The following is a 20150-nucleotide window of genomic DNA, read 5'->3' on the forward strand; positions in this document are numbered from 1 at the left end:
ATAGGGGAAATTAAAAAATAATTGCCAAAATAATTGGTTGCCATTTCTCCTTCCAATATTCCTTGTCTGGAAACATTAATGCTGTAGATAATTTAGCATCACTGATTGACTTCAGGGAAACCAAGCTGTTTACATTTCTACTCATGTGTACAAAGCCACATCCCTGCACTCAGGTACCAGGAAATCCTTATCTTTTAAAAGTAATCCCATCTTAATTCTTTATCATTTCTCTAGACTGCTTATTTAGAATTCAATAATGATTAAAAAAAAGAAACATAAGTAATTATCTTGCCACTGATGAGGTTAAGGGAGCAATTCTCATTCATTTGTAAAATAGTTTTATTCCACAGTGAGTAGGAACTGAAAATGAGGTTTACAGATTATGAAGAAGGGCTGAAGCTATAAGTGAATGGGTATTCCCTGGTGGCCTCTAGATGCCTGTGTAGAGATGGGTTTTCTAACCCACAATCTATGGTGATTTGGTTGGGTCTAGACCTACTTTGGACGCTGTTCATTAATTGCATCTCATTGGCTGACAGGACTGATGCCAGAGGCCATCTTCAGGGGAGGAGAAGAGGGAGCAAAATCAAAATGGCTGCCCTAGAGCAGGGGTCTCCAAAGTCCCTCCTTGAGGGCCGAATCCAGTCGGGTTTTCAGGATTTCCCCAATGCATATGCATTGAAAGCAGTGCATGCACATAGATCTCATGCATATTCATTGGGGAAATCCTGAAAACCCGACTGGATTCGGCCCTTAAGGAGGGACTTTGGAGACCCCTGCCCTAGAGACTGCACTGCTGAAGTAGCCCCACTTCTCCCTGGTGTCAGACATTAGTTCCAGGTTAGAAGTTGGTGTGGCCACACAGCAGCAGAAACAAATGCGTAAACCCCCTTCCTATCCTGCTGAAAATGAATCTATGGCCCAAACTTTTGCCCGATTTCCTTTAAGAGAAAATCCATACAGGAGGCTAGGACAGAGTCAACATACGACTGCAATGTGCACTACTGGCTCACAAACCCCCACAATGAAATTTAGGCATCAGCTAAGATACTGTAGCAGCAGAAATGGAGCTACAGCTGTTCGGGGAAAGAAAGCAAGATGAGGCTGCTGAACGAAGGAAGGCAATAAAGAGGGGAAGATGCTACTGAACGAGAAAGGGAGAATGCAGCTGGGCATGTGGTTTGAGACCTCTATGAATGTCACTGACAAGCTACCCTTATAGAACAAATTTCTGATGAATTAGAGAAATGTTTTTCTTGAATTTTTCTTTTTACTTTCATTTTATTTTTTAGTTCATTACAGTTTATTATTCTGACACCTAGTCCTTCCAATTGGGGATTTCAAGCACCAAGTTAAGTATAGAGGTATCTAAAGCCAAATGTATATAAAAACGGCTAGGTGTTAAGTATAAAGACTATGCTTTGAACACAGAGACTATTACTCTAAAACAGTGGTTCCCAACCCTGTCCTGGAGGACCACCAGGCCAGTCGGGTTTTCAGGATAACCCTAATGAATATGCATGAGAGAGATCTGCATATAATGGCGGTGCCAGGCATGCAAATCTGCTCCATGCATATTCATTAGGGCGATCCTGCAAACCCGACTGGCCTGGTGGTCCTCCAGGACAGGGTTGGGAACCACTGCTCTAAAAAACGTTAAAATAAAAAGTAAAATTTAGTTAGAGTATGGTCAGTGTAGGGAGAACAAAAGAACCAATGATAGCTCACAAAGGGCAGTTCTGACAAAGACTAGCTCTTAAAATTACATTGCATTACATTACGTTACAGATTTCTATTCCGCCATTACCTTTCGGTTCAAAGCGGATTACAAAAAGAGTTATGGAAGAAGGGTTACAACGTTAGATCAGAGAAGGTTTCCAAGAGAGGGAAAAGTAGGATCTGGGGTTAGGGAGGGGATGGTAAGAGGGGGGTTAAGCTTTATCATGGTATTAAGTTTTATTAAGGGATTTCTTGAAGAGTATAGTTTTTATTTCCTTTCTGAACATCTTGTAGTCTGGGGTTGTTGTCAATAGGTTGGAGACTTGGTTGTCTATCTTCGCTGCCTGAGTGGCCAGTAGCCAACATGCTGTGAGCCCTTGAGGTCTTTGAATCCCCAATCCATGGTCTATAAACGTTTTCCAACACAAGAGGATGGGACAGACAAAGCCAAGAGGGTGCTGCTGCTGCTGCTCAAGAGTTGGGGGAGAAAGGAGCTATCAGTTCATTAAGAAACCCCTGTACTGAGACCACTGCCATAGTTAAGTTCAGGTGAAGGGCAGAAATCAGAATACCTGCCCTGAATGCAAGATCAATATGGTTCTGCCACTCTCCCTCTACCCAACTGTCTTTGGAGGGGGAAGATGGAAGAGGTGCCCCAAATAATATACTCCAAATCCTGAACTTCTCTACTGATGTTATCCTGTCACCCCATAGCTTACAGGTTTACCTTTCTTACTCCGTGTCAGAGCAGCATCTCTGCCATCCCTTGTATACTCCCCTGCTGCTGCTCTACTCTCTTCATGGGTTACTTCTCATCTAAAACCTTTTCTAAACAATCTCATCTAAAAAAAAATTTAAGTTGTATGCCTAGCATTCACTCTTAAAGCCATCACTGGCACCATCTTTGGCGTCACCCTCTCCCCCACCCCAACAGATCTAAAAAAAAAAAAAAAAAAATAGGTTCATCGTTCTAGAACTCACAATGGGAAACGCTCAAGTATGCCGTAATATTTCTTTGGCTCATTTACTGTTGATATTTATTTTTTGCTTCCTTGACGTGCAGAGTGAGATGTTAAAATATTTTAAGCATGGCTTCTCTATCCATAGTTTGTAAGCAAATGAAAAGGAGATGTAGTTTACCTTGTAGCAAACATGGCTCTGAGCGAAGAAAAGGTAGCAGCATCTTCCTTCAAGGCCTTCAGTTCGTTGCGCAGCTTCATCATGGTCTCCGTGACCATCGCCTTCTCGTTCTCATACTTGCTCTTCAAGTTGGCTAGAGCTACCTCTGCAGTCTGTTACTCAACAGGAGAACATTGATAGGAGTTAAGTGATGCACATCTAAATATAAGGCTTTTTTGTTTTTTTTTTAGTAATACATAGACAAATGGAATGACTGGCAAATGGAATGACTGCTTGACCACCCTCATCTCTCTCGCCCCAACTTATCTATCCTTCAGGAAATCTCTCAAATCACACCTCTTTGATATATTCCTCTAACTACCGCCCTCCCAACCAAACTACTAATCTCAACCTCGCCTCCCTCCCTACCCTTCCTCCCCCTCTTCCCCGGCTATTGTTCCTTTCCCCTTTCTGCACCCTGGATCAATTTGTAATGGCCACTGGTTTATACCATACACTTGATAACTACGGTAACTCTCTGTACCTTCATTGCATAAATACAGTTCTTATCTCCTGTAAACTGCTCTGAACTGTTTTGTGGTATTGCGGTATACAAAAATAAAGTTATTATTATTAACTCAACAGTTTCTTCCTAATACTCTCTGGAATCTTCATTCTCGGCATACTCTAAACGTCTACCTTTTCAGATTTTATAACCAGATGTAATTGTTAGAGATGCATTTTACATTTGGACAGGTAGCCTAAGCTAGACAAAAGGTTTCCTATAGTTATCTGCCTTGAATGTGGAACATTGGCTGGCTGGGTCTGTGTGTAACATAAGCATAGTTTGAGAATCTCATTGGATCAGACTTAAAAGCACAGCCATTCTAAACGACGATGATAACCATAAGGCATCTTTGTTTTGCAATGCAACTGAAAGCATTCATTATATACGCCTTCCTAAATGGCCCGAATTCTACAAAGGACAGAACACTTGTTGCCTAGTTATTTCAGCCTCTAGATCAGTGTCTCTCAAACTGTGTGCCACGGCACAGTGGTGTGCCCCAAAGAGAATCCGGGTGTGCCACGAGAGATTCCAGAATTTTACTTTATTTTTAAAAATTCCCTTCATAAGTATGCAAGAGTCTGTCAATGGTATAAGCATCATTCTTTGACGTGATTGGTCCTTGAAAACTAACGGCAAGTCATTTTAGTTTTATTTTTTTTTTATGCAGTAGTTATTCTAACTTGAGCAACAAAGCAATCAAGTCTTTGTTACCGTTTTGAATCTTATCTTTTTGAACTTGGATTTTCAACTCCGACAGAAATTAAATCGAAACCCCCCCCCCAAAAAAAACAACTGCAGATGGTGGATGATGAAATGTGTGCTTGCTTGTCAACTATCGAGCCACGTTTTGAGTTAATTTGCACTCATAAGCAAGCACATCCATCACATTGATTAGCAATTTTATTCTATCTACTTTAGTTTCACCATTGTTACAATTATCCGTACATAGCTTAAAGAACTTTAAATAAATAACTCTCACATTTAATTTTTTTGTTATTTCTTATTTGTTTTGTTGGAATTTCACCAAACAGAACAATATCTGGACAAAAATAACATTAAGGTTATTTCTGTTTGTACAGTGGTCCAAAACATCAAGAAGAGGATATGTGTTTCCACCCATGGGCAGTGTTAGAGTACCTGCTGTGAATACCAATAGATAGTTCATGATTCCAAGCCAAGGAGGCAAGGAAATTTTGACTTTTGTGGCACTTACAATAAAGGCACAATGAAAAGGCTAAATCTAAAATTCACTCTTGGCTCCTTTTACGAAGCCACGTTAGCGGCTTTATCGCACACAACTTTTTAGCGTGCGCTATTACGGGTGTCAAACCGCTAACGCGGCTTCGTAAAAGGAGGCATGTTGGTGTACCTTGTAGGTCTGCCACTACTTTGAACATAAATTGGAACCTTAGCTCACCTGTTTGTTGGCCTTCAAGACAGTCCTTAGGGTTGCTATTTGCTCTCTCTTGGTGCTGAGCAAAGACTTCAGCTTCAGGATTTCTTCCATGAAAGCCTCCTTGTCCTTGTCCACTGCTGGCCCAAACTCTTGACTAGCCACTTGCTGCCTAGACAACTCAGTCGTTCTATCAACAGCAGCCTGCAGGTGCTTGATTTGATCCCGGATGATAGCAATCAGATTGTATATATTCATGGGCTCCTTTCGAAGATCAGACACTGGCGATGGAAGGGATGACATTGGATATCCACCAACACTATCACCGTTTCCATTCTCTGTGGCCAAAAGCCCTTTAGAAAGCAAAATCGGTGACCTTCGACCTTTTCCCTCTGGGCTATTGCGTCCTCCTTTGCCTTCCTTGTAGTAGTCAAGCATTACTCTGTTAGGTGTTTCATTATTGCAGATGCACACATGGTTGTATAAGTTGGCCAGTTCCTCACTGAATGTAACTAATTCATCTTGGGCCACACTAAGGCTACCCTGCGTTTCTCCAGCCACATCACTTACTTTTCTTAATTCTTTCTCCAGCCTGGCTAATTGGTCCTGATCTTGCCAGCTAGATTTCTCCAACAAGCTGATTTTCTCCGTCAGTGCCTGGGTTTCACTTTCGTATCTACTCTTCTCTTCTTCGTACCTAGACTCACATTCCTCATACTTTGCCTTTAAGCCCTTAAGCTCTTCTTTCAGATCGCCGATTTCTGCCACTGCCACTTTGTATTTGCATTCCAGGATCTCTGGGCCATTGATATCCACCTCGTAATAATCACCATCCTCGTGGCTGTCACGGTCTTTCTCGTTGTCCAGGGCTGACTGACGCTCCTTGCTGGCCTGGAGTTTCTTCATGGCATTAAGATTTTCGGTGAGGCGGTTTACTTTTTCGTGCTGTTCAGATAGTGCGCCTTTGGTGTTATCCAGCTGTTTTTGGGACTCCTGGAGTGTAGACAACAAACCAACCTTTTCCCGTTCCACCTGAAAAGCACATATCCATCTTTAAACACCATTACTTTGCCACAATTACAACCTCCCCCCCCCCCACATTATAGGCTAGGGTGATCTTGAGTAGCCTGCCTACTTGCAAGGTATCCATTTACTTTGTAACTAATTTTCAAGGAGAAATTAGGTAATTTCTCTCTGACCAGTTTATGCCTTAAGTTACATGTATTTAATTTACCATATAGCACTCACTTTTATAATTATTCCACCAGATGTGCACCAGAATCAGTACAAATCTCCAACTCCTCACATCCAATGTATGCTACCCAGCCCCTCGGAGATACCCTAGGCTTTATGCACTACCTCCTTCACTGGAGCCAATATCAAATTTTCTATTAAACTTTAATTTTTTTCTCATTTAACACCCCCCTCTGGCTTACTTTATACTAGAGGGTACTTAGCTTTTAATTGTGGTCTTCCTTTCAGGGAAATAGACTCTCCTATAGTTAAGTAACATGTATACATAGAGATGATTATTTGCAGTTGAATATTGACCTGTACATTTGAAAATATTAATGAGCAAGCACCATTTTACTTCCATGACCTAAACAAGGGCTAGTGGGTACTTCAAGACCTAGAGACTGGACCTGTAAAACAAGTGGAGTCCACTTCTCAAATCACAAGTAAGTGATTTCAAAATAAAATCTTCATGCCTTGTCTGCCAGTTATACCCTTCACTCTCTCCAACCTCTTTTTCCCAAACCATTCACATCACTTTAAATCTGTGCTGCACCTGGTTGGGGGTGGGGGGGTCAAACCCTAATTTTATCCAGCTGTTTAGATAGCTGAGTAAAATCTTTCAAGGAAACAACCACCACTTTTATGGTTTCCAAGGCATAAGTGAAACCGTAAAAGTAGAGCAAGTCCAGAGGTTCCATTTTTGGAAGGGAACAGTTCCACAGAGTCTGAATGTGGTATCTTCTGTGAAATAAGTTCTCCTTCCAAACAGAGCTTGTCTTCATGTATACGCTTTGCAGAAACATCCTCCTTACAAACTTCTCGGAAATACCACATAGTACAGGGAAAAGTTTCAATTCAACAAAATAAAACAAGCACTGTACCTGCATGAGCTGCTGCTTCAGCTTCTGGATTTCCGATATATTTAGCTCACTTAGAAGATCGGAGACCAAGCTTGGTGCGGGGCTGGACGTGTCGTTTTTCTTGGGCGTGGACATCTTGTTGTCGCCGTTCATTTTGTTGAGGCAGTTCTGCTCAAAACCATTCATAATGTCATCGTTGTTGGGCTCTGTGGTTTCATCGCTGAATTTCAGGCCATCCAGGGAGAAGTTCAGGTGGTTGGTGTACATGGAGTCATTGATGTTCATGTAGTGCGAAAGCTCTTTCCGCAGGCTATTCTTCTGCTCTCGTTCTGTCTTCAACGTTTCCAGGGCCTCCTCCAGCTGACGCTCTGAGATCTCTTTTAGCCGAATGGCATCTTCCAGCTGGCTGTTGAGGAATTCTGCTTCTTCCTCAAGCCTTTTGATTTCATGTTTGAGGCCTTCAAATTCCACCTGGGGAAATGATCAAAAGCAGATCTGTAAATAAAACTGGCCTACTGTCTTATAAGATATCAGCCCGCCCCTGCACAACATTCTGCTGCTGTCTTTGAGCCCCGAGACTGGCTCGTCAGATAGGAATATGATATTTACAGCCTAGTACTTGCAGGATGAGAAAAGCTTAGTGCTAGGATCAGTGCTGATCCTTTGTAAAATTTTTAGGAATTTGAACACTGGCACTGAATACACATGATTGCTTGAACTCGTTGTCATTTTCAAAACTTTGGCGGGGGATGGCTAAAATGAAGTGTGCTTGTTCTCCAAAAATGACAGTACACTTCTCCTTCCATATTCGCTGTGTTGGGGATTAACAGAACCGCAAATACAGAAAAACTGTGAATAACTTTTTCATATGTTATTTGCTATTTTCTTCTTTTTTTTCAGTTCAAAGATTTTATTGATTTTAATATACAGCAAGAACAGGAAATGTTAACAAGGAAATATAAGCTGCACAAGATAAGGAATCACAGAATGTTGACGAGCAATATGATTCTATTTAAAACCATCATGAATATTGTGAAACCGCAAATAACACAGTGGGAGACCTGGCCTGTCCCTGAAGGAGAGGCAAAACACGGTGAAGAAAGTGATGGGAATCGGCGATTTTTCTCTGTAAACACTTAGAATCAGCAATTTGTCTATGCAAGCTGATGTCATTTGGGGGAGGAGCAGCCAGCAAGCTAAAAACTGTGAATAATCGAAACCGTGATTGCTGAAACCGCGAATACAGAGGGATTTAAGGGTAAGTTAGATGTACATCTCCTTATGAGTGGCATGAAGTGACATGGGTAGGGGTAGGCTAGATGCACTTCTCTTTACGAGAAGCTTGGAGCGATATGGGGACCAAAACTATGCCAGGGTACACCTGGCAGGGCCTCCGCATATGCGGATCGCCGGACTTGATGGACCTAGGGTCTGTTCCGGAGATGGCGCTTCTTATGTTCTTATGTTATCTACCACACTATGCTATACTAGTTATAGTATGGTCTGTACTCAGACGTCAGTAGTGATATTTTAATGGTTTATGGAACACAAAACATCACCAAAACTTAAAGAGGAGGGCAGCGTTATTGGAAAAGGAAAGAACTAGACAGAAGGGAGGAATAATTGGTGTTAGCACTGTAGCTTGATGTTGGAGTTTTAAAAGCTATAAACATGATTAGTAGCCTTCTGCAGCTGTTCTGCAAAAGAAAAGCCACTCTTGTAGCTTCTCTCTGATAATTAGTCGCTGCAAACGATCTGCACTAGCCCTGCCCAAGTGCTCTGTACCTGCTATTTGGGCAGAGGGACAAAACAGTAAGCAGACATTTGAAAACTAAATGTGTGTGCAGATGTGCTCCCCTAACTTCAGTGCGCCCTTGGGAACGCCTCTATTTAATTTGGCTAAACATATGCTTGTTATGGAGGCTCAGATGGATTTCAACTGTACAGAGGAAGGAAATTTTCTGGATGACTATCTAAGACCCAAGTAAGAGGGGCATAGTTATCAAGTTGCACGCCACAAGCCATGTTACAGCTGGGGTTATTTTACTGTTTGGGAACATCAGGCTGTCAAGATCAGTTCAAGACCCCCAGGTTGCACATTAAAGAAACCGTCACCCTTCATAGCAGTGGGCAGAGCAACCACCCCCCCCCCACCTCCCCAACAACATTTTGAGATCTAATCATCAAAGCTATGAGATCCATAAACTAAAATATTCAGAAGTAACCAAACTCCACACGAACAATGGGTTTCCTGTTACACAAGCACAATGTTGATTTCCGTAGGCGTCCTGGAAAACTGTTCCTTTGGAAGATGTGCTCAGCACTCACCTGGTTTTGCTTGAGAACGGACACTTGCTTCTGGAGGCAGATGTTCTCCTCCTCGAGCTCGGTATAGTCTTGCAGCAAACGGGCTTCTCTGAACTTGTACTCTTTGATGTCATCACGCAGACGGGATCGCTGTACCTCAACATTCTGATTGAGCTGCATTGAAAAGTAAAAAAAAAAATAAATCACAGTACGTTAATTTCTTCCACATTAATGATACACACACACAAAAAAAGAAAGATATTTTGCAGATATATTTTTCAGGGCTCACAGTAAAAACAAGGAAGAGTGAAAAACATTTAACCAATGATGTAATGAGTAAGCTGCTGTAAACTTAAGTCCTAGTTTATTTTGTTTTTATTGTATTTTATTATTTATATTTCTACGAGATGTGGTACACTACTATGAGTATCCTTGTGGCAATTACTGTCTAGGTTCAAGTCAAAAAAAGGAGTGATTTACTAACATATGTCAATTTTGACACTTGAAAATGACCACAACCCTACTGAAAGTATCCTCAATCTGGGAGATGGTGGGTCCATGCTCTACCTTACCATCAAGTTTTAAACTCAGCAAATTTTGAAAAAATTATTGTTACATAAGAACATAAGCATCGCCTCTGCCGAATCAGACCATAGGTCCATCGTGCCCAGCAGTCCACTCCCGCGGCGGCCCCCCAGGTCAGTGACCTGTAAGTGATCCTTTACTTAAGACATTTTGTCCTGTATAGCACCCCTCTAACTATACCCTTCAATCCCCTTTTCCTTCAGGAACTTATCCAACCCCTTTTTGAAACCCAAAATCGTACTCTGCTCTACCACCTCCTCTGGAAGCGCATTCCAGGTGTCCACCACCCTCTGAGTGAAGAAGAACTTCCTAGCATTTGGTCGGAATCTGTCTCCCTTCAATTTTCTTGAGTGCTCTCTTGTTCTTGTTTCCCCCACCAGTCTTAAGAATCTGTCCCTCTCTACCTTCTCTATATCCTTTATGATCTTGTAAGTTTCTATCATGTCCCCTCTAAGTCTCCGTTTTTCCAGGGAAAAGAGCCCCAGTTTCTCCAGCCTCTCAGCATATGGAACGTTTTCCATGCCCTTTATCATCTTTGTTGCTGTTCTCTGGACTCTCTCGAGTGTCGTCATATCCTTCTTAAGGTACGGCGACCAGTATTGAACGCTGTATTCCAGATGCTCTGGTAGTGATCCCTTTTTTGATAATGCCCAACATTCTGTTCGCCTTCTTGGAGGCCGCTGTGCATTGTGCCCCCGGCTTCATTGTTTGGTCCACCAAAACCCCCAGGTCCCTTTCTAGGTGTTGATAGATGGATTAAACGAGCTCCTAATTAATGTCCTTGTGTTTGCCTTGTCCTAAATTAGTCCTTCTGTTTGTTTTGAGCTTAGAATTAAGCACATATTTTAATTTTGATAGCTAACGCACAATGTTTTAATTCAAATGGGAAGAGCACAAGTGGGGAGTGGGACAGAAAATGTCAACCTTGAGACAAACAATCCTTTATTTCTATAAACTCAAAATCAATTACATGTAGAAACACATGAATAAAAAGTCCTATAGGTGTAACATCCTTGTTGTAAAAGGATCCAGTTGATGACCTGACACGATCCGTGTTTCGGCCTCCAACTGGAGGCCTGCCTCAGGGGTGTGTCAATTGGTCCACTAGTTGTCACTCCAGTGCTGGACTGGGAGACTTTTGAGTACCCTGGTTCTTGAGCTTTGGGCTTCTTTACAAGTCATACATACGTTGACAAGCTTTTTCAAGTTCTTATTTCCAGCATTGATGATGAATGGATGACCTTTTCCGAAATGCAAGATAAATGTCAAGTACCATAAAATCAATTTTTTAAATGGATGCAACTCCAACATTAAGATCCTTTCTCAAAATCTCACAGCTCACTAGTAAGACACCAGGGGCTCCTTTTTCTAAGATGCGCTAACTTTTAGCGCATGCAGGATATTACCGCACGCTACACGGCTAGAACTAATGCCAGATTAATGCTGGCATTAGCGTCTAGCGTGCACGGCAATGTAGCACCCTAACGCAGCTTTGTAAAAATAGCCCAAGTTCATCACAATACATTAATAACATTTCTTTCAAGAAAGGGGCTGTATCAGCCTGGTACAAAGTGTTACGGGACAGCACTTTCTAAATTTGAATTATCCATATTAGTTCATAGCATTACCCAATATAGACAGTTTTAAAGTCTTTGAAACATTTTTCGTTTAGTAATTATTACATATAGAATGATTGCTAAGGTCACAGATTATAATTCGTTTAAATTGTGATACTAAGGAAAACTATTTCCCTGTTTTTCAGACTTATTGGTCAGTTTTATATGGAATGATATGTTATAGTTAAATCTTAAATTTGTGGGCTATAATATAAATTAATGGTTAGCGACTAAGAACATAAGCAATGCCTCTGCTGGGTCAGACCTGGGGGTCCATCGTGCCCAGCAGCCCGCTCACGCGGCGGCCCAACAGGTCCACGACCTGTGCAGTAATCCTCTATCTATACCCTTCTATCCCCTTTTCCATCAGGAAATTGTCCAATCCTTTTTTAAACCCCAGTACCATACTCTGCCCTATTACGTCCTCTGGAAGCACATTCCAGGTGTCCACCACACGATGGGTAAAAAAGAACTTCCTAGTATTTGTTTTGAATCTGTCCCCTTTCAACTTTTCCGAATGCCCTCTTGTTCTCTTATTTTTTGAAAGTTTGAAGAATCTGTCCCTCTCCACTTTCTCTATGCCCTTCATGATCTTGTAGGTCTCAATCATATCCCTTCTAAGTCTCCTCTTCTCCAGGGAAAAGAGTCCCAGTTTCTCCAATCTTTCTCTATCTCTCTCTCTCTATTTCTGTCTCTCTCCCTTTCTTTTTCTTTCTTTCTATCTATCTCTTTCTCTCTGTCTCCCTTTCTCTCTCTCTTTCTGTCCCTCTCTACTCTCTCTATGCCCTTCATGATCTTGTAGGTCTCAATCATATACCTTCTAAGTCTCCTCTTCTCCAGGGAAAAGAGTCCCAGTTTCTCCAATCTTTCTCTATCTCTCTCTCTCTATTTCTGTCTCTCTCCCTTTCTTTTTCTTTCTTTCTATCTATCTCTTTCTCTCTCTGTTTCCCTTTCTCTCTCTCTTTCTGTCCCTCTCTACTCTCTCTATGCCCTTCATGATCTTGTAGGTCTCAATCATATACCTTCTAAGTCTCCTCTTCTCCAGGGAAAAGAGTCCCAGTTTCTCCAATCTTTCTCTATCTCTCTCTCTCTATTTCTGTCTCTCTCCCTTTCTTTTTCTTTCTTTCTATCTATCTCTTTCTCTCTCTGTTTCCCTTTCTCTCTCTCTTTCTGTCCCTCTCTACTCTCTCTATGCCCTTCATGATCTTGTAGGTCTCAATCATATCCCTTCTAAGTCTCCTCTTCTCCAGGGAAAAGAGCCCAAGTTTCTCTAATCTCTCAGTGTATGAAAGGTTTTCCATCCCTTTTATCAGATGTGTCGCTCTCCTCTGAACCCTCTCGAGTAACGCCATATCCTTCTTAAAGTACGGCGACCAATATTGGATGCTCTTTTGAATGCATCTTGTTATGTCTGAAATTCAAATATTTATTTTATTAGTTAGTCTGTAAGTGATATATAAATACTAAGTGGTTTATATTCAGTTACTCAAGCATTTTTCCCTATCTGTCCCAGTAGGCTCTCACTCTGTCTAACATACTTGGGGCAATAGTTACCTCTACCTGAATAACTGGATAGAGACAATATTAACAGGACAACCATCCTGATAAAATTAAGACAGTAAAAGGGCCCAGGAATTATTTTTCTTTAACATCGTTCTCATTTTCAAAGCATATGGATATCTCAAAATGTCCATATGGACATCCGTGTGCTTGAAACATCCAAATCCCCATTTTGCAAAGGCAGAAAAGGGACGTCCAACACTGCAACATGTCCTCATAGCAAGGGGGAACGGTGTGTTGTTTTGTGTGGGACTAGGGAGGGCCTAAAATCAGGACATGCAATAGTGATTATTGAAGAGGAAGAAACAGACCTGTTTCAGTCATGTTTAGGTATAAAAAGGTGCTCTGATTCTTCAAGGGGTAAATGAACATGTTGATAAAGGTGAGCTGGTCGATATTGTCGTATTTGGATTTTTAAAAGACATTTGGACAAAGTACCTCATGAAAGATTTCTGAGTAAATTTGAAAAATCATGGGATAAGAGGTAGTGTCCTATTATGAAATAACAACTGGTTGAAAGATAGAAAACAGAGAGTAGGTTTAAATGGTCAATATTCTCAGTGAAGAAGGGTAAATAGTAGGGTTCCTCAGGGGTCTGATCTGGGACCGCTGCTTTTTAACAAATATCAGTGATCTAGAGATGAGAATAACAAATAGGATAATTATGTTTCTAGTGCAATGTGTCTAGTAGTCCTGAACACTAGGGTTATGCATCTGAACCCACAAGTTGCTTTAAGAATATCATCACTTACACTGGTCAACAAAAAAAAAAAAAAAAAAGTTTCTTTGTTACTGAGAACATAAGAAGTAATAATAATAATAATAATAACAGTTTATATACCGCAATACCGTTAAGTTGATAGGGGACAGATTCAAAACAAATACTAGGAAGTTCTTTTTTACCCAACGTGTGGTGGACACCTGGAATGCGCTTCCAGAGGACGTGATTGGGCAGAGTACGGTACTGGGGTTCAAGAAAGGATTGGACAATTTCCTGTTGGAAAAGGGGATAGAGGGGTATAGATAGAAGATTACTGCACAGGTCCTGGACCTGCTGGGCCACCGCGTGAGCGGACTGCTGGGCACGATGGACCTCGGGTCTGACTCAGCAGAGGCATTTCTTATGTTCTTATTCCAGGTGCGGGCGCACCATCACCCGATACAACGGCAGGATAACTTCTTTCGTTCTGGTAGTAATACCCTTCTTGATTATATCTAGCATTCTATTCGCTCTTTTAGCGGCCGCTGCACACTGTGTCGTCGGCTTCGTTGTCATGTCCACCATTACCCCCAAGTCCCTTTCTTGGGTACTCTCATTCAATAACACCCCTCCCATCTAATATATTAGATCTTGTAAACCGTCTTGATTAGTTTCTGGTATAGGCAGGTAGCAAATATGTAATATAATATTTTTGTTTTCATATAAGCCTTTAATTTCCCCAACTTTGGTGGTTATGATCTTTGTTCTTATATTTCATAAATACCAATAAACATTTTGAACTAAAAAAAAAAAAAAAGCTCTCTATAACAAGCAAAGTTAGAATTTTCTGAAAAACTTCAACATTTCTCTGGACCCTTTTTCAAGGGAAGACAGTAAACACTTCCGAAGCTGAAAATCTGTTCTTTGCTTCCTTAAGATGTAAAAATCAATAATCTGTACCTCGCCAAGAGCTGCAGATGAAGTGAAAAAGCAGGTTTGTGACTATACCAGATACTCAGTTTTGCCACAGAACCATCAAGTACAGATAACGCAGAGAGGATAAATGCCGTGTTTGTTGATGCAAAGTTCATGGGCGCTTGAACAGTGACTGAAGCAACTTGCACAGGCCATGGGAAACATACTTGCAGAGATTTGTGCCTGCTTTTTCTGTGATTACTTTATTGAGAACCCACCCCCCCCAAAAAAAAACAAACAAAAAAAAAAACCCAACAACTTATGCCTGTTGTAGCAATTCCTGCTAACCTCGTCCCTAAAAACTCCTACCTGCAAAAATTACTGAATATGGCTATCTAAACAATTATCAAATATTTTTATAGCACTACCTGAAGCATGGCATATATGAGAGATAGCCCCTCTCTGTCCTTGAGGAACTTACAGTCTAATTAAGACACAAACCAACCAAGACCATGTCAACGCCAATGGACAGAAGTGCCACAGAAGACTGCAGACACCTTACAGGACTAGTTTAACGACAGAACATCAATATGACTTCAGCATGGGATAGAGAAATTGCCCGTGTACCAGGCAGCAGACTCTCCATCATCTCGTCAGGCTGGGCGGTTGCTGAAAGGGCAATTATAAAAATGACACGGTACAAAGCAAACAGATCTGTTTCAGCAGATGACACCAGGAATCTGGATTGTTAAAACTCTCAAAAGGAAAGTTAACATATGTGAGACTCAAGCCCATAAAGTTACCTGCAGCTGGGCAGAGCTTAAGACAGCATAACTCAGAGCTTTTCTCCTCTTGTAAAGGCTCAGAGAGCTACCCAGCACAGCGAGAGGCTGAATTAATTCTGACTGGTAACAATAAATTAATTATCAATGCAAATGAAAAAGTAATTACAGCTTTCACTGCGGAGCCTCTATAAATGTAGTCATGGGGCTTTGATGAATCCAGCACATTACTTCTCTTCATTGGGAATGGAAATACATATCGGGAAAAATTTGCCTGGAGTGGTACCACAGGTTGGGGAGGGAGGAGGGGAGAAATAAATTTACGCTCACCCACTATAGCAGGGGTAGGGAACTCCGTATTCCAGTCGGGTTTTCAGGATTTCCCCAATGAATATGCATGCATGCATGCAAATAGATCTCATGTATGCATGCAAATAGATCTCATGCATATTCATTGGGGAAATCCTGAAAACCCGACTGGAATACGGCTCTCGAGGACCGGAGTTCCCTACCCCTGCACTATAGCATACAAAGACATAATACAACTTATATGACCTAAGGGCCACCGCGGGAGCGGACTGCTGGGCACGACAGACCATTGGTCTGACTCAGCAGCGGCAATTTTTATGCTCTTATTTCCAGGAGATGGTGAATCATCACTTCGGCATTACCTCTTGTATAATCCAGTTTTAGAAAGGGACATAATTCAGGAGCTATGCTGTTGGCAGTGATCAATGGGGTCAAGTCTAGGACAGAGCAAGTGTGTTAAACATGCGGCCCATAGGGAAGTTCTGTGTTATAGTATCTAATGGGCTTGCTACGTTTAATATCTTGTTTATTACATAATACAAATTTGGCTCCTAAATAATTGTAATGGGGAGAATAGGGAGGACAAATATTTTAATGAAGCCCATTGGAGAACACAAGTCTGCCATAGTTGCCCATTCTTAATCATGAGTTTGACAAACCTGCCTTAGAGTTATGGGCCTAGATCAGTGGTCTCCAGTTCATGGCCCCTGAAAGTCCTCCACTGCGACTCTCAAATAGGCTGAAATGCTCTTCAAACCTGTACGTGTGTTGATTTAAATTAGAGAATGACACGGTGACAAAATTCATCACCGTTCCCGTCCCCGCGGATAACCGCAGGAAACCATCTTCATGTCATTCTTTAAGGAGAGAGGGAAGAATCAGAGTATGAATGGCCACAACCACTGACCCGCAAGCTTTGCTCTGAAGAATGCTGGTGTAGAAGGACTGAGGTCGAGATAGACACTAAAGAATGACAGTCTCTGGTCTCCAGAGCAGATATTGTGATGTCATAATGCCTCATTCCACCAGTGCCTAAGAGCCAATCATATCAGTGATGTCACAATGGCTTCATTATCCTTGGCTCACATAATAAAGTGAGCTTTTTAAAAAAAAAAATATCCTTGGCGTGTTGTAGAATCAATATTCAAACAATATCTCCACCTGATAGTACAGTTTTCTATCAGCTGTCTTGCATCCCTTCACTTTTTTAACTGTTTTTTGGGACCCTCAGCGCCACCACTCAGAGCTCAATTCGATTTCATTGCTCTAAGCTTTATGTGCCAGCTCCTCATCGGTTCCCTTAATTTAATTATAATCTCATACGATTAAATATTTGCTTTTGTTATATTCTATTCCTTAAAAATTTATAAAAAATTTATAAAGAAACAGTTAAAAAAGTGAAGGGATGCAAGACAGCTGATAGAAAACTGTACTATCAGGTGGAGATATTGTTTGAAAATTAGAGCTCCCTGGAAGTATATAAGTTGTGCATTGGTGGATTTGTAGAATCAATATTGGCATTAATTTTTAATGTTTAATACTCAGTCTGAAAAAGCAGGTCAAAGCGATTTATATGATCGTTAGTATATGCAAGCTTGAAATCTTTTGGCAACATAGTAAATGTAATGTAATGTAATTTATTTCTTATATACCGCTAAATCCGTTAAGTTCTAAGCGGTTTACAGAGAAAAATACATTAAAGGATACAATAAAATAAGATAAATAAAAAAAAATAAATGGACAGCAGATAAAGATCTGAATGGTCCATCCAGTCTGTCCAATAGTCACACTCATATATTCATGGCTAAATTGTCTTTTCTTTAATATTTCTGGGCAATAGACCATAGAATTCTGCCCGGTACTATCTTCAGGTTCCCATTGCTGGAGTTGCCACTGAAGCCCACTCCAGCCTATCCTAACCACCCTGTCACTGGCGCTTCCATCAAAACCTTCTCCAACTCATTACATTACATTAGAGATTTCTATTCCGCCATTGCCTTGCTGTTCAAGGCGGATTACAAAAGAATTACATTACAAAAAACGTATTACACGAAGAAGATATCTGGTCATTTCTAGAAGATATAAAGAGTGGATTAGGTTGCTTTGGGGAATTGGGAAGGTACTGGGAAGTGGTATTGGGAGTCGGAAGGAGCTAGCGGTACTAAGGGCTCATAGACAACGGCGCGAAAGAAAAAGGCGCGCCCGGACAATTGAGCGCAGCGCGGAGGCGCGCGCCGCTCAAAATTACAGTTTTTAGGGGCTCCGACGGGGGGTTTTGTTGGGGAACCCCCCCACTTTACTTAATAGACATTGCGCCGGCGTTATGGGGGGTTGTAACCCTCCACATTTTACTGTAAACTTAACTTTTTCCCTAAAAACAGGGAAAAAGTGAAGTTTTCAGTAAAAGGTGGGGGGTTACAACCCCCCAAACCCCCCACAACGCCCTCACAATGCGGCGCGATGTCTATTAAGTAAAGTGGGGGGTTCCCCCCAACGCCCCCCCATCGGAGCCCTAAAAACAGTAATTTTGAGTGGTGCGCGCCTCCGCGCTGCGCTCAATTGTCTGGGCGCGCCTTTGTCCAGGCGCGCTTTTGACCCGACACCGGTATTAAGTCGTTTGCAGGAATTTCTTGAAAAGTAGGGTCTTTATTTCTTTTCTGAATGTTTTGTAGTCTGGGGTCATAATCAGTAGATTGGAGATCATTCTAAACCAAATCACCATATACGGGACACAGACCGTGCAGGATTGCCCAGTGCCGGCCTTAGCTTGTTTTATACCATTCATTTTTTAATTAGAGATCCTCTGTGTTCATCCCACGCTTTTCTGAATTCTGTCACTGTTTTCATCTCCACCACCACCTCCCTCAAGAGGGCATTCAAGGCATCCACCACCCTCTCCGTGAAAAATAATTTCCTACAATGACTCTTAAGTCTGCCATCCTGCAACCTCAATTCATGCCCTCTAGTTCTACCATTTTCCTTTCTCCTTAGAGCTTTCTCATATTCACATATTTACATGGAAAAGGTTGGAGAACACTGGCCTAGATGGTGCTCTCTTGGCTTGATTTAGATCATTTTAAATGATAAGATGCAACAAATAACATTATAGAGATTAACGTTCAGGTTTTCATCCCCTCTTATGTGGGCAGGGATCCATGCTGTATCCAATTATTTTTTCATATATCAGTATCCTTTAATAGATTTGATTGAAAGTTTTAGGACTCAAAGTTTTGTCTTTGCAGATGCTATTCAGCTAAGCATTGCTTTTAGGGGAGATCAAGTTTTGGCCATCTTGAATTTGAATAATTGTTTGGATAAGCTGAGGGATTGGTCTTATTCATGCTCAAATTAAATTTGAACAAAACAGAAGGCAGACTCCTACAATTATTAAGGGAGTGAAGCTGGAGCAGAGAGAGATAATCAGATCAGTGGGAATCTTAATTGACTCCTTTTTATCTTTTGAACCTCAAATAGCTGAAGTAATGAGGGCTCCCTTTATGCATCTGTGACTGATCAGACAGGCTCAGGTCTATTAGAATAATAATAATAAAAAATCTTTAGCATTTATTTAGCATACTTTAGTTACAAATTAGCTTGATTAATGTAACTCTATATTTCTGGCTTACACACACACAAAAAAAAAATCTTTGGACCGGTTACAAGTTTTCTAAAACCCTGCTGCGAGATTGTTGGCTCTACACCATTCTGGAGACCATATAATGCCAGACTAAAATTGCATAGGGACCCTGTGGATCGCAGATGGAAATGTTAAAATTGTGGCCTATCATTTTTAATTCATTTTATGATCTGGGTCCTGAATATGGAGTGTGCCTGCAGTCACATATTTACCTTCTAGTATTTCGAGATCTTCCCAACAAGCATTACTGGTTATTCAGAAAAGAGTTTGTGTTGGTGGGTCCTCCTCTGCTGCTACCCCACTAGCGGTTGGCGAACACCAGGGTTCTGTCTTGGACCACTTCTCTCTCTACACCTCTTCCTTCAGTGCCCTGATCTCCTCCCATGGCTTCCAGTATCACCTATATGCTGATGACTTCCAGATCTACCTTTCTACACCCGGTATATCATCTAAAGCCCAAGAAAAAGTCTCTTCCCGTTTGGCTGATTTTGCTGCCTGGATGTCCTGCAATCATCTGAAACTAAACATGTCCAAGACTGAGCTGCTTCTCTTTCTTTCTAAACCCCTCTCTGCTCCTCCTCCTCCTCCATCTTGGTAAATAATACTGCCATTGTTCAAGCCTCCTCTGCTCGCAACCTTGGAGTCGTCAGAGTCTAACCTCTCATTTTGTACGCATGTTCAACAAACTGCTAAGGCCTGTCGCTTCTATCTCTACATCACCAAAATTCACCCCTTCCTCTTTGAGCACACCATCCGGACTCTTGTCTACACTCTTGCAACCTCACGCTTAGATTACTGCAATCTACTTCTAACTGGTCTCCAGCAATGCCGCCTCTCCCCCCCT

The 20150-nt window shown here is 41.5% G+C and overlaps 1 protein-coding gene across 2 annotated transcripts in view; it reads right to left on the bottom strand.

The window, feature by feature from the left end:
- Positions 1-20150, bottom strand: part of BICD2 (BICD cargo adaptor 2) — a 175022-nt gene that overhangs the window by 17723 nt on the left and 137149 nt on the right. For both annotated transcript variants that reach the window (XM_033926299.1, XM_033926298.1), the window contains exons 3-6: positions 9224-9376; positions 6917-7366; positions 4824-5831; positions 2860-3011 (exon numbers count right to left, since the gene is read on the bottom strand). In XM_033926299.1, coding sequence (XP_033782190.1) covers positions 2860-3011; positions 4824-5831; positions 6917-7366; positions 9224-9376 — 1763 coding nt within the window. The remainder of the gene's footprint in view (positions 1-2859; positions 3012-4823; positions 5832-6916; positions 7367-9223; positions 9377-20150) is intronic.

The sequence above is a fragment of the Geotrypetes seraphini genome, chromosome 17, assembly GCF_902459505.1.
Source record: "Geotrypetes seraphini chromosome 17, aGeoSer1.1, whole genome shotgun sequence".
NCBI classification, from domain to species: Eukaryota; Metazoa; Chordata; class Amphibia; order Gymnophiona; family Dermophiidae; genus Geotrypetes; species Geotrypetes seraphini.